This window comes from Sciurus vulgaris (genome assembly GCF_902686455.1).
Source record: "Sciurus vulgaris genome assembly, chromosome: 10".
NCBI classification, from domain to species: domain Eukaryota; kingdom Metazoa; phylum Chordata; class Mammalia; order Rodentia; family Sciuridae; genus Sciurus; species Sciurus vulgaris.
Window position 1 is genome coordinate 13,728,781 of NC_136470.1, and position 14,850 is coordinate 13,743,630.

At 33.7% G+C, this 14,850-nt stretch overlaps 2 protein-coding genes across 2 annotated transcripts; both read right to left on the reverse strand.

The window, feature by feature from the left end:
* Window positions 1-1,219: 1,219 nt before the first annotated feature.
* Window positions 1,220-1,647, reverse strand: LOC306638095 (keratin-associated protein 6-5-like; the record flags this gene model as incomplete). The annotated part of the gene is made up of 1 exon (XM_079101197.1): window positions 1,220-1,647. The coding sequence occupies one exon, from the start codon at window positions 1,645-1,647 to the stop codon at window positions 1,366-1,368; it is 282 nt and encodes a 93-aa protein (XP_078957323.1). The 3' UTR covers window positions 1,220-1,365.
* A 10,076-nt stretch (window positions 1,648-11,723) lies between these two features.
* LOC306638097 (keratin-associated protein 6-5-like) lies at window positions 11,724-12,005 on the reverse strand (the record flags this gene model as incomplete). Its single annotated transcript, XM_079101199.1, has 1 exon — window positions 11,724-12,005. One exon carries the CDS (start codon window positions 12,003-12,005, stop codon window positions 11,724-11,726), a length of 282 nt encoding a protein of 93 aa, XP_078957325.1.
* Between the last annotated feature and the right edge of the window lie 2,845 nt (window positions 12,006-14,850).

Genomic DNA, 14,850 nt, shown 5'->3' on the forward strand with positions numbered 1-14,850 from the left:
CCCTCATTAGAAGAGGATTCACAGGCCTGGACATTCTAGACTCAGCCATCTCCTCTCCTCCACTGACACAGGAGAAACTCCTTGAGCACTGCAGAGCCAGCCCTCCAGTGCAGTTAACCTGATAACCCCTATTATTCTATAAAGTAGACCTAACTCCTTATCTTCTACTTGGCTATTTTTTCATTGATTCTTTTTAATTATACATGACAGTAGAATCCAAGCATGCACATTTATATCTCGTTCTAATTAAGACCCCATCATTCCGGATGTATCTGATGGTGGGATTCATTTAGGTTTTATGACATATGTACATAGCAAAATTTTGTCAGATTCTTTCCACTGTCTTCCCTATTTCTATCCTCCTTCCTTCCCTTCATTCCACTTTGTCCAACGTACTGGACTCTTCTTCCCCCGCACCCTTATGAGTCCTACAGATTTCTGAAACGTATTCATATTTTAAAGTTTCAAGACACGAAAGAATATAGGATGTCATAAGTTAGCCCTAAACTTAAATATATGTAAATCAATTTAAGAAAAGATGGTGCCTTTTCAATAAAAATGTAAACTAGGTTAAGGCATGTAAAAGTGAAGTGGAAGGGATCAATTTAAACTTTTCTACCTCATGTTCTGGGCAAGCAGAACACTTGTTTAATGTGCCCCATATTAAGAATAGAAGTACAAAATCCTGTGTCATTATTCATATCTTCCAAAGTATTTCACACAGGCATGGTTTTTGTAAAGCAGCACTTAGGATATATAGAGTTCAGACAGTGGTTGAAAAAATAGACAAACATTCACTCCTTTAATACTAACAACTGTTGCTTCATCAGAACAGGAAGTTGCAGGTTACAAAATTATTAAATACTATTGTCAGAAATCAAGGATATTAGAAAGTTGAATTTTCTTTCCATATTTATCTCTTGGTAGATTTGTTTTTGGAAAGTAGATAAACATAGACATTTCTAGAAATTAAAAGAAGATAATTTTTCTTTTAATGAAAACAGAAAAAGAAGTAGTAGATTTCAAATGAAAAGAAAACCACATATTTTATTTCAGATTGAACACATTTATTGGGAAAAAAAGGAAAATACTCCTGCATGATGATCAAAAGACAGGAACTGTGACAGCATCGGTCCCCGAGAGACAATACAGAGGATGAATTCACATTTCCCACTTCTCATGAGTTCAAGTCACAAAAGGAAATATTAGGAAAGTCAGATCCAGGGAGCACCACAGGGTAAATCTTCAGCAAGGTGATGTCAGGAACTTGTGATGTAAGATACTCATCCATGCATGAAGTTCAGTATGTATGGGGTTCAAAATCCTGTGTCACAGGTATGGTAACAGTCTCCCAAGGTGTCCTCATTAGTAGTATCCAAAGCCAGAGCCACAGCCAGAGCCGCATCCATAACCACAGCCATAGAGGGAACGGGAGCCATATCCGTAGCCACTGCCGTAGCCACAGCCAAGGCTGCGGAAGCCACAGCCATAGCCACAGCCCAGGCCTCCATAGCCATAGCCCAGGCCTCCATAGCCGTAACCTAGGCCTCCATAGCCATAGCCTCCATAGCCACAGCCCAGGCCTCCATAGCCACAGCATCCATAGCCACGGCCGCCATAGTAGTTTCCGTAGTAGCTGCCACACATGGTGTAGGTTGTTGAGTAGAGAGGTTGTCCTTGGGTAGGGAAGGAGGTGACTTGAGTCTGGGCAACTCTCTTTGCAGAAGGTCTTTTATATGCCTTCAGTGTGGGTGGGACCCACCACATGTGCTCATGCCATTGGCCTATTTTATGACTAACCTAATTACTTTGTTGTCTTTCCACCATAAGATAAAGCCTCAGAGGCATTAAAGAGGCTTGCTTTGTTTGGTCTCTCAGTTGGAATCTGCTTATCCCATCATTAGGGTTCCAGTGGGTGGAGACACACAAAACTTTACATAATCCTGCCTCAAACTGGACTTTTAAAAAATCTCCTTTAACTATCCTCTATGAAACAAGTAACAATCTGAATCATAATCTTATTTGTTTTGGACCTCAATGGTTTCTTCATCTAAAAATTTTTTTTTAAAAAGAATAGTTTTTGACTCGTGACTTTGTCTCGTCTCTCATAACAAGTTAATTTTATTTATCTGGAATTGAATGTCTATTTTATACTGAAACCAAATGTATTTTTTAATCCCATGATGCTAATAATAATACAAGTAATTATTTTTCTCAGAATATCACGTCTGAACAAAATGCATTGTACTTTTCCATTTATAACAATGAGAGTAAGTCTCAATTATGTTTAATTTCTGTTGAAATATTATAAACAGAAGTTATTCCCCAGTATCCAATTTCTCCACTTGTTTTTCCAAATTTATTATACAGTGATTAGTGATTGATTCATTGGAATCAATGAATATTAGAATTATATCCTAGGTAACTAATTTTTCAATAAGCTTACCATAAAAAATTCATGTTTATATGTATATTAGAACCTTCTTATCAAGGTATCCTGTTGCTATTCTGCTTGTTAACAGACATGCTGAGTTCTCTTGAATAGTCCAAGAATTATTACTGTCTTCATTAAATTCATTCTGGGAATTACTCCTATTGGATGCAGAAGAATGTGGAAGGAAACTCACATTTTAGTTGAAATTTATTTTCATGTCTACAGAAATGTGAATGTGAACAAATGATATTATCCAATACACCTACTTTATATCAAATGAAGAAAAAAAAAAGGTGTCTTAATAAAATACATTCATAATGGGCTGGAAAGTAACTCAGTGTAAGTGCTTGCCTAGCATGCATAAGGCCCTGGGTTCAATCTCCAGTACAAATAAAGACAAGAGACCACAATGAACACACACACACAACACACACTGCACTTTAGTAATGATTAGATCAAACACATATTCAACTAACCTGTGTTTGTGATTGTTCTTTCCATGTGTATCTCTTGGTAGATGAATCTTTTTAAAAAATAGACACATTATTAAGACATTTTATTCACTGCTGACTGGTTTGAAAGGATAGAATTAGAGAATATCTTCACCAAATCATTTTCATATTTCACCTAGAGAAAGTAAGAGTGGTCTCAAATTATTATAGTGCAAAGTTAATAAAGCAAGAGCTTAGAATAATCTTTCAGTTAATACTAATTTAAGTAACATGATGGCCAGTCGTCCTGTTGGCTAAGCTCTTAGAAAAATCACCTGAAATTGGCATAACTAAATTGCATCTGTCAATTAAAAAAAACTGTAATTATTTTTTCTGCATCAAACCAAAGAGCTGTGAAGATATTTTTGTGAAATATAATACCCCCTCATAAGATTTACTAAATTATTTCTCTACCAAACTTACTCCTTGAAATTAATTTCTTTCTTCAAAGGAATTAAGCTCCTCTGTCTACTCATAAAAGAAAGAACATTAACTCAATGAGATTCCTTTTTAACTTTTTTTCCTGCTAAGATTTTCTGATCTATATTGAGTTCTTAAGTATATTACACAAGAGAGAGACAGAGAGGGAGCGAGAGAGGGAGGAGAGAGACAGAGGAGAAATGAGTTGTCTTGATTTCCTTAATCTCCTCCAGAAAAATCTCTATTTACTGTTCATCACTAAATGTCACAGGTGTTGCCATAGTGGATTCTTAGTCTCCTCTCTCTCACAGCCTTTTGCCTTTGGTTCCTACCACTCCAATGAATCTCCTCCTACAGGGATCGCCACAACCTCCATCTTACCAAATCCAAAGTCCGAGTGAGTCTTCAGTTTACTAAGGTTTTGAATTACATTGAGATTTATCAATCTCTTTTCTTTCCTAAAAACCCAGTCTTTCCCTTCATCCTCCCTCAGACATTAGATTTAATTACAATCTCACCAGCTGTTCCTGTTCAGTAACTTTTCTCTTTTATTTTCTTCAGATTTTACCCTCAAATAGGAAGGTGTACATGCAGGTATCTGGTCAACTTTTATTCTTTACCTAACCTCTTTTTGATTGGATATATACTTCTCCTGTATTACTCTTAATACATTTTCAATCCTTATCCACAAATATTTATCCCCAAAAAGTCACTTGCCATCTCCTCAGATAATTAAAATTATCAAGATGCTAGCTTCACAATTTTCCATGCTCCCAAATCTCTTCTCTTCTTTTTATCTACATATAAATGTATGAAGGATACATATCAGGTCAAGACCCTCCTGAGAAAAAAAGTTTTTTAATGTCTTCCTACATTGTTGTCTACATTATAGTAGACACTCAGTTAAATATGAATTATGAAATATTGATATTCAGAATATGAATCTTTCAAATAAGGTACTAGCAAATGCACATAAAAATTTTTTTTCTGAAAATCAAACTTAACTGCATTCCCTGTAATTTTCTTTGCTGTGTCTGGCACCTGAAGCTTGGATAACATAGCCATCATTGTTTGCATTATAACAGCCATGGATTTATCTATGAGAGCATTTTTAACACTGATTCTTTCAATAGTAAACAGATAACAATAGCCTTCACCCTCCTCAGAATGACCAAGTTTATTTTCGACTTGAAGTCTTTACCCTTGAATTACTACCCTCTGAAAGTAGCAGCAAAATCATTCTTTTCCCTTCCCTCTGATTTTCTCGTAGAGGCATTTCTTGACCACATACTTAAAAGTAACTGTTTTCTTGAGTTATGTAAGATCTGTAAAAATAGGAACCTTTTCTATCCTGTTAAATATTCCATCTCCACTTTTACAATAGTGTCCAACATACAATTGATCACTTAAAATCCGATATATGAAAGAATTAATGAATGACCAAATCAGTGTAATCAAATAGCATTTAAAAATTCCTCTTTTCCACCTTATTTTGAAATAATTTTACACCTGCAAAAAATTGAACAAATAAGATCTCTACTGTTCACTCTGTTCATATGGTTCATCATGTAGTTGCAAAAACAAAATAATTAATCCTCTATTTTATGTAAGTAAATATATACATACTTTTTTTTGGTGGGGGGGAGACACTTAACCTCTGAGCCACATACCCAGTCCTATTTTACATTTTATTTAGAGAGAGGATCTCACTGAGTTGCTTAGTGTCTGGCATTTGCTGAAACTGGCTTTGAACTCCGATTCTCCTGTTTCAAATCTTGAGTCACTGAAATTACAGGTGTGCACCACCGTGCCCCACTCTTTCACAATATTTTTAATTAAACAATAAATTTTATTCAGATTTCACCAGTTTTTCCACTACTATCTTTTTTTTATTTTTTTCTGTCCCAGGTGCCAATCTAGGATCTCACATGGCATTTGTTTGTCACATCTCTTTAGTCTCCTCCTGTTAAACACAATTTTTCAGTCTTCCTTGATTTTAGTTGTATTGATGATTTTGTAGGGCAAAATGCTTTATAGAATGTCTTACCACTATATAAGCTCTGCAGTTTGGGTAAGAATACACAAAGAAGAGATGTGTCTATTTCATTATATCATAATATATGCTGTCAATAAAATGCAAGTTTAAAAAAATAAACTTTGAATATAATCCTTTGTATATAACTATGTTTCTTCAGCTGAAATTTCAGAGACAGACTGTACCATTGCTTTGGACTCTACACAAAATGATAGGTGCATATATATGTGAAGGATAAATCAAAGTAAATGATGTTGCTCCACAAGAAGATAATAAAAGGCATCATCATTCAAGAATTTACAAATTAATTCTGGAATCTTGTCATTTCCTCTATGAGATTTTGATCCTTTCCCACTCTCTTGAAGTCATTCTTTTGTTTCAACAACTACATATGTGAAGATAGAAAGGAATATACTTTAAAGGTGAAAGAAGATTTGCAAGAGGGGAAATTTGTATTGATTATGATTTCACGGTAACTAATAATATAATTTAAATTTGGCATCTGGAATAAACAAGTTACTAAAATAGAAGAGTCTCTTGTTAAAGATACATCATATCATTACCCATGTCTTCACACATAGAAATTGTTTTGGATATGCTGATTATGAGAAATATTTTAGATGGCTTCAATGTTAATTAGTTTGGAATGTGAATCCAGCAGTGCCTGTGGTTTGCCTCACATACCACGCAGAAGGTTCACAAAGCCATATGCATGCTGTGATAAAATTCCAGAACCTGCTCCTGCTGTATACCCTAGTTTTTCACTCTTGATACCATGAGCTTCTGTAGCACCTACTGGGTGGTCTGGGGTGGGAATGTAGCTGTGGTCTGGGGGCTACAGATGACCAGGCTGCTTCTGAGTGTAGTGGTCTTCTGACTCCCCTTGAGAACTAAAGATTGCTGGTGCCCTTAAGTCATTCTCTCAAGAGGCACTGTTTCCCTCCAACATTATTTGTGATAATGAGTCTGCTCAAACACACAGTGACAGCTGCCTCTTAGATTTGCCATGTAATATCTAAACATTTTATATTAAAATGGCCTAGAGTTTTCCTCAATTTAGAAGCATGTTTATTTGAAGTTGTACACTATTATGTGACGTGTATGAACTATTGTAGCCAATTTATTTACGGAAATTTCTAAATTCATTTTTATTTAAGATGGTCACTACTGCAAAGCTAGTAGAACATTTTTATGTTTTGCTTCCTATTTGATTGTGTGTATGTGTGAGATTATTGAGACTTTTGTTTTCTACAGTTGACCATGGACATGTGTCACTCCTGACCAATGATTGTATTCCATCAGTATTTTGTAATACGTGTTTTCATAGGCAGATTCCATGAGTTATCATGTTATCATGATCTATCTTGATCTAGTCAAAGCTTGTCTTTGGTGTATCCAAAGTTTGACTGAAGACACTGTAAAACAGTACTTCTTTTTACCACATTTTTATATACACAGTGTTTTATTTCTTTTTGTTACTTGGTATTTGAATGAGCCTGTAAAGAAGTAATTTTCCCGTAATTTTTATATTATTGCTCTTTTGTTCTCACTCATACATAATGCATCTTTGAACTCATGTTTGGTAGTTTTTTTTTTTTTTTAGTCTGCCACTCTCATTTTGTCACAAGAAAATACAGAATTTGAGATTTGTTTCAGTGAATCTTTCAGGAGGTGAATGTCTACTTCTCTTTGGAAAGAGACCTGTTATCTTTTACAAGGCAATTGTTTGAATGAATAAAATCATACAAACTGTGATTCATCATCTAATCTGCAAATTTTAGCTATGATCCTGGTTATCTGGATAATGTTCACGAAATCTGTTTACAAAAAAGCCTCTTAATTCACTCAATTTTTAAATTACTGAATAGCATTCATTTCAACAATGATAACATATAAATCATCAATCTACTAATATTTTGTTGACTAATAATGGAAATGGAAATACTATGACCTACAGTTGATACATATAAAATTATCTCTTAATAGGAAGATAAAATATGAAGATGGCTAAAATTTTGCATTTTAGCCTCACAATGCATGTTTTCTGAAAGCATCTGGAAAAGAGAATCAGGTAGATTTTTTTTAATACATTAGCTGAATATTAGTGACACTTGATTATACATAATTTTAACCTATTTAAATTTATGGGTTTATTTTTGGCCTAGCATATGGTCTATCTTAGAGAATATTCTACATATGCACTTGAGAGAAAATTGCTCTCTGCCATAATAGGTACAATATTCTAAAATCTATCAGATATTATTGGTTTTGAGTACTTTTTAGTCTCCTATTTATTTTCTGATACTCTTTAGATTTTCTATCTGTTGTAGATAGTAGGATATAAAAGCCTTCAACTGTTACTATCACATAGCCCTCTTGCTCCTTATAATTCGGTTACATTTTTGAGTCACATATTTTGTGCTCTGTTAGGTTCATATTGATTTAAGTTGGTATACTTTCATGATAAATTGTCTCTTTTATCATTATGAAATGCTTCTTTCCCAGAAAAATTCTTTGCTTTGATGTAAATGAATACATTTACCCTGATTGGAACATTGGACAAAATGTATATATCAAGAAACTGCATGGTATCCATAAATATGTACAAATTTTATATGTCAATTTAAAATGATTAAATTAATTTTACAAAAGAGAATAAGAAAAGACTAGAGAAAAAAATACTTGAAACAAAATCTCAGAACAAAATGAATAACATTCATATTGCTAAAATTTTTAGAGAATTAAAGTAAAGGATACAAGCAGAACTAACATTTAAAATCAAAATTCAAGACAACTTCCACAAAATAAAAAATAACTGCAATTATTCACTGTTATGTCTCATAGTTGCCTGGAAATATCAACTAAGAATGAGCAATTGTAATAATCAGCTAATCAAAATGTTAGATTTTTAAGTTAAAATAGGGTTTTCTTTATAGTTTTAGAGCAAATCAAAGTCTCATCCTTTACAGATTAAAATAATTCAGGTTTATAATCAATATTTTCACTGCATCATTCAAAGACAAAATGGAGAAGTATTTTAAATGCTGGTAAAACTGTCTTTCATATACCAGTGTATTACATAGTTTCACTTTATAAGAAATCATAACACTCTGTACCTCAAGTACACATGAGTGAACAATTAAATGATAATCTAATAAAGGAATAATTAGGAAAATTTCAGCTAAGTACTGGAATTGAATATAGATTGAGACAAGGTAGAAGAGTAATATGTGGATAATACATAGAATGACAAGTAGTAACAAGCCTACTTAAAAAAAGGAAGATGGATGGTAGAGTGAAAACATATAAAAGTAATAAGAGTATAGAAGTAATAAGGGTTAAAGAATATCAATATGAACAGATAAATCAGATAATAAGAGGTGAGATAATTAAGGACTAGGAGCATCACAATTGGTATAGGTACAAAGCAGGTACTACGTTAAATATCCTAAAGCCATTTTTTTTTATTTATTAAAGAATAAAGAATATGACCAAATATGTGAATCATATTAACACATGAAAATTAGCTTAATTTATTGAAGCAAAACATTTCCAATTTGGCTCATAGAGACCTAATTTTATGCTGTATATACTTTTCTAAAAAGTGATCCTGAAAACTATAAAAGCAGTATGAAAAAAGATTCTGGGCAAAAGTACACAATAAAAAAATATAAGTAACATTTCTAATATCAAAATAAAGTTCTGGCCAGAAAACAATAAATTGACACAAGGGACTTTTCCATTATAATAACCACAATCAAAAGACATATGTAATGCTTAGGAGTATTTTATTTATGTGTAGAAACACAGAAAAAGCCTTAAAAAGGATTGTGCAAGTATATATATTGTGCAATGTGTGTATATATGTATATATATATATATATATATAAACACAATGAATACAAACACACAAACAGTAAAAAGACAATAACTAGAACTACAATAATAATAATAATGGAGGACTTTAATATACCACTCTCAAAACAAAACATATCAAACAGAAAAAAGTAGGTAAGGACAGAGAAGACCTAACCCACATAATCAATGTGGTAGTGCTTATTGATATATATTTACCTCCATACTAGTAGTAGAGAACAAACCTTTCCATAAGCTCTCAGAAAGTACAAACAAAAATTGATCATACATTAGGGCAGAAAGACAAAAAAAAGTATGTTTTTAAAGTAGAAATGCTATTACTAAAATACTCTAATTGTGCAATAAAGCTAGAAATTACAATAACAGAATAGCAGACAAATCATTTCATCAGAAAAATCAGTCTTTGGTTAAATGACTCTCAGGTGAAAGTGAAAATAAAATTTGAAATTACAGATTTCAGAAAAATGATGGTAATAAAATTGTACTTAAAAATCTATGAAAATATAGTTAATTAGAAAAAATCATAGAACTATACATGTTTAAAAATGAAAGAAACAATATGACTAAATTAATATCTAAGTTTTTAAAATATTCAGAGAGAAGAACTAAGTAAGTTAAAGAAAGTGTAAGGAAGTAATAAATTGAAAAGCAGAAAGTAATGAAGTAGAAATTGAAGAAAACAATTTTAAAACCACTCAAAATGCTGTTATTTAAAGGAATTGAGAACTATTATAAAACCCATGGTAATTTGATAAAGAGGCAAGGGAATAAGACTTACAAAACATGAAATAATTACTGAGAAAGGAAATATTTTAAAAATTGTATGATTCATTTTGTAGGTCTTTCTGGACATAAATTTGAAAACTTAGATGAAGTAGTTAATTCCTTAAGGGAATGCAGATTATCAAACTTGACATCACAATATTTAGACTATAAAGAGGTTAGTTTCTTTGGAAGAAGATGAAGTTGTTAAAAAAAGAAACAAAACTGCATGATTTTGCCCCATATCTAGAAAATGTCCCAAGAAAATTTTGCCTAATCTTCAGAGAAGAAAACTTCCAATATCCATTAAAATTTCTAAAGTATTACAAATACAGGAAAATGTCCTAATTCCTATTATAAACAATGTATAAAATTCGCATCTGTGTTGGACATACTATTAAAGTGCCTCCCAGATTTCTTTCTGTTGATACTGAATACCCTTACATGATCCCCTCTTCTGGAGTGTGAGCAAGGCCATGGAATTGCTTCTAACAATCAGAGGATATCAAAGGTGATGTGGGGGAAAGCATATGTGTGTGTGTGTGTGTGTCTGTGTGCGTGTGTGTGTACAAATATGTATTATGTTATATAAAATTGTCTTTTTGGATACACCTCCCTCCCTTCCTGACTTTGAGAAAACATGCAACCATATTTGGGATTCCACATGACAGGGAGAAGCTATAGGAGACTCTTGGAGGTGAGGGTGATCTCTAGAAGACACCATGCAAAGTCAGCAACCGTCAATGGTGAGCCTCTCACTTATACAACCCAGGGGGAATCATGTGAACATGGGAGCAGATCGTTCTTCAGCTGAGTCTCAGGGGATACAGCAGACAGGACCAAGAACTTCATTACTTCACTGAACCTTTCATACGAAACCTAAAATGCTGTCTCTGTACAATTATGATGGTCTAAAATGCAGGCCACATAGTTTTGCTATTTAGTATGACTTGAAGTAAAGGATTGTAAAATTTTTTTTCTAAAGTTAGTGTTTTCATGAAAATATTTTTAAACAATTTGGAAAACAGAAGGATATCACAACATTTAATTGTATCAAGATACCTTATACATGGAAATTTCACAAGTTATTATCTTACTTTATTTTTTATCCTGTGTCATGCAATTCTTAACCTGATTTTTGATTAATTTCATTTAGTAGTGAATTGCACAATATTTCAAAAAATGATTTCCGCATTAGTACGGAAGGAAACTGAAGTCTACAGAAACTATGTCACTCTCCTAAGAGAAAAAAACCTTGGACATGGTAAAGAAGTTGACCTAGAAACGGTAAAATACCTTCCTAAGAAAGTGATCATTACCTTTCATGAAGACATAAATCAAAAAGTGTTAAAAGGAAACTTTGGACATCAGACTGAAATAAAAACTAGAACTGCTGTTTGGATTACGGAAATTTATTAGGTCAATAGAGAAAGAAGGTCCATCATGAAATCCATCAATGCAGTGACGGTCACAGTCATTCTAATGAGGGCAGGACTGTCAGAGGCCAGGTGAATGTCACCTTATCTGCATCATGAGGTAAACTGAAAGAATTGATAGGTTCTGTATAGTTCAAAAATGGACTATACTAGATTTCCACTGCAGAATGAACTTCTTCCAAAAGAGAGGCTCAGAACATGTGGCATTCAGAATTTACGAATCTCCGCGTCATGAGTATACAGGATAAGCATCTCCCAACGTGTCCTCATTAGTAGTATCCAAATCCAGAGCCACAGCCAGAGCCGCATCCATAACCACAGCCATAGAGGGAACGGGAGCCATATCCGTAGCCACTGCCGTAGCCACAGCCAAGGCTGCGGAAGCCACAGCCATAGCCACAGCCCAGGCCTCCATAGCCATAGCCCAGGCCTCCATAGCCATAACCTAGGCCTCCATAGCCATAGCCTCCATAGCCACAGCCCAGGCCTCCATAGCCACAGCATCCATAGCCACGGCCGCCATAGTAGTTTCCGTAGTAGCTGCCACACATGGTGTAGGTTGTTGAGTAGAGAGGTTGTCCTTGGGTAGGGAAGGAGGTGACTTGAGTCTGGGCAACTCTCTTTGCAGAAGGTCTTTTATATGCCTTCAGTGTGGGTGGGACCCACCACATGTACTCATGCCATTGGCCTATTTTATGACTAACCTAATAAATGTGTAATTAAAAGACCAGCAGGTTGTGCCTTAAGGCATTCAAGAGACATTCTTTAATGCATTGAGCAGTGTTTTAATAAGATCATACATTCCTACATACAAAGCTAGCATTCATACAAGATCTTTAGTTTAAAAATGCAAACAAAAAGAATTCTCGATAGTTTGAATTGACTAGCTCTTAACCATAAATAACACTTTTCTCCTTGACCTTCTACAATTACAGTCTTCCTATGGGATATTTTTAACATGTATTACAGTTCAGGGTCAAGCAGTGCAGTGTGGAGTGGCTTATGATGAGGTTAAGGCATAGAAGACAACTTAGAAGGTACCCCCCCCTTATTTATCAGAGATCAGAGGACAGGAAATTTACTGATTTCATGTCTCAAAAAAAAAAAAAATTCAAGCAAAGAAACATGATTTTAATGCAAGCAAAGAGATAAAACTATTTTATATTTATCCAAAAATTTTCCTTTTGATGTATGTTTCTTTGCAGATACTTTTTTGTCATACAAAATGTATAAATACATTATTTGTGACAAAATGTTATTCATTATCTTTTCATTATCTTTCTTGATAGAAGCATTAGTTACAGATAGATCTCACTCTAAATTTTCCAAAGGAAATGACATTAATCTGAATTTTTACTGTGAAGATCGAAGAATTCATCCATCCATCCATTCTTTCATTCACTTAGTATGAAATATAAATAATTTTAATGACAGTGGCAATAGTGTAAAAATTTATGTCACCAGCAATAGATCGTATCCAATAAGGGGCCTCCCCTAAACAGTTTTAAACAAAACCTTATATAAATAATTTTATTAAAATCTAACTGTGGAAAGTTTTATTTATCATGTATAAATTGTCTCAGATCTCAAAACTAAATGGGTTTGGGATATGGAAAGTATAAAACAGATCATGGAACACTGTGTAGAAAGTATGATCAGAGACAGAAAAACCTACCAAAAATACCAGAAGAAACTCTTCATGGCCGAATATGGGATAATTGGTGTATATAAAAATTATCATAGGAAGTGTGAGCTTTGTATAAAGTAAGAAACTGTGAGTGCATAGCTACATAAACAAATAAATGAATAGAAAAATAAATGGAGAATGGACAACTTTTGATAGTAAAATGAAATAAATAAAAACAGTAGGAATTTTGCAGTGAGAAGATTATTAATGAATTCTGAACCAACAGAGAAACATTTGATGAGCAACAAAATACTCATTTTAATCTCAAATAATTTCCCTATGATTGGATAAAACAGTGATTTCATGATAAATGTGATGAACACCAAATCATCAAAGTTAATATTATCAATATTGGGGAAAAACTATTATCATCTGCCTCATGATATGATAGACTAATAGGAACACAATATCACTTCATTCTTATGCCAAAAATGCATAACCTAAATCAACTCTAGAAGAAGCAACAGACAAACCCACATTTTGGGACTACCCTACAAAACCATGATGTGTGAATTCTTGAAATATTGCCAAGGTCATCCAACTTAAAAAAAATAAATAAAGCTGAGTAATTGCATAGATTGCTTCTCTGTCTTCATTTGCACAACTCAGCAAGAATTGGCTCAATTTGTTACTTCCTTTCTTCTCTCTTCAAAGCTAGACCATACTTTTATGGAGTCCTTCACAGCACAGTAACTTTGTTTGCCTCCAACCTCACAAGCAGCTTCTCCTCATTATCCTTTGCTTGACTGGTTTAGGGTTTGACCTCAAAAATCCTGGAGAGCCTGGAGCTCCATATTGATCTCCTTTATAGTCTCTCAAGCTCCCTCCTCTGGACCACACTCAATATCAGGATTCTAAGTACCTCACATTCTGTGAATGACTTCAATTTTTATCTTTAAACTTGAAATTTTGGATTTTTGTTTTGGTTGACTTGCTTTGAACACCTTGATTTGGATGCCAATTGGCATGAGGATCCTGTCTTTGCCCATCTGAGTTCATCTCCTACCACTTTCTATGTATCAATAATGCTGAAACCCCACTGACTTTTCTTCTCCCTAAGTGCAACAAATATGTGCTTTCAATAAATCCCAGTCTTGGCACTTACTATTCTCTCTTTATTAAAATAATATCACGAATGTTTGGCTACAGTTTCTAATTAAATCACAATTTTAACACCACAGAGACAACTTATGATCATTTTACCTTAATTCATCTCCTCCTAATACCTTTTAGGTTTAATGTAACTTATTGTGTTTATCATCTCAAGGCATCTCTATTAGAATTAATCTATTTTTAAAATACGTCTGTCTTCTTCAATTGTTACCTCCAGAAAGTAGAGATTTTGCCTGTTTTGTTCATATACTCCGTCCTTATTCCTTGTGACAGTGCCTAACATAGGAGATTCATAAGATAATTTGGGAATAAGTGAAAATGTAAACCAATGAATGAGATATTGTAACCTCCTACACTCCAATTCTGTATGGAATAAGCTTTGTACTGTGCCTAGGGTACCTGGAGATACTGCCATATACTGGCCATACACAAACTACCTGATGAACCTATCACTGGTACTTTTTTGGTTCAGAATTCATACCTTTTCTGATTGTTTTGGTTGTATATGTATCTACTAAATTTTACAATCTACTGAGTGTAATTCCATCTCTCTCTCTGATTATATTTTCTCCTCTCCTTTTCTCGTCTCCTGCAAA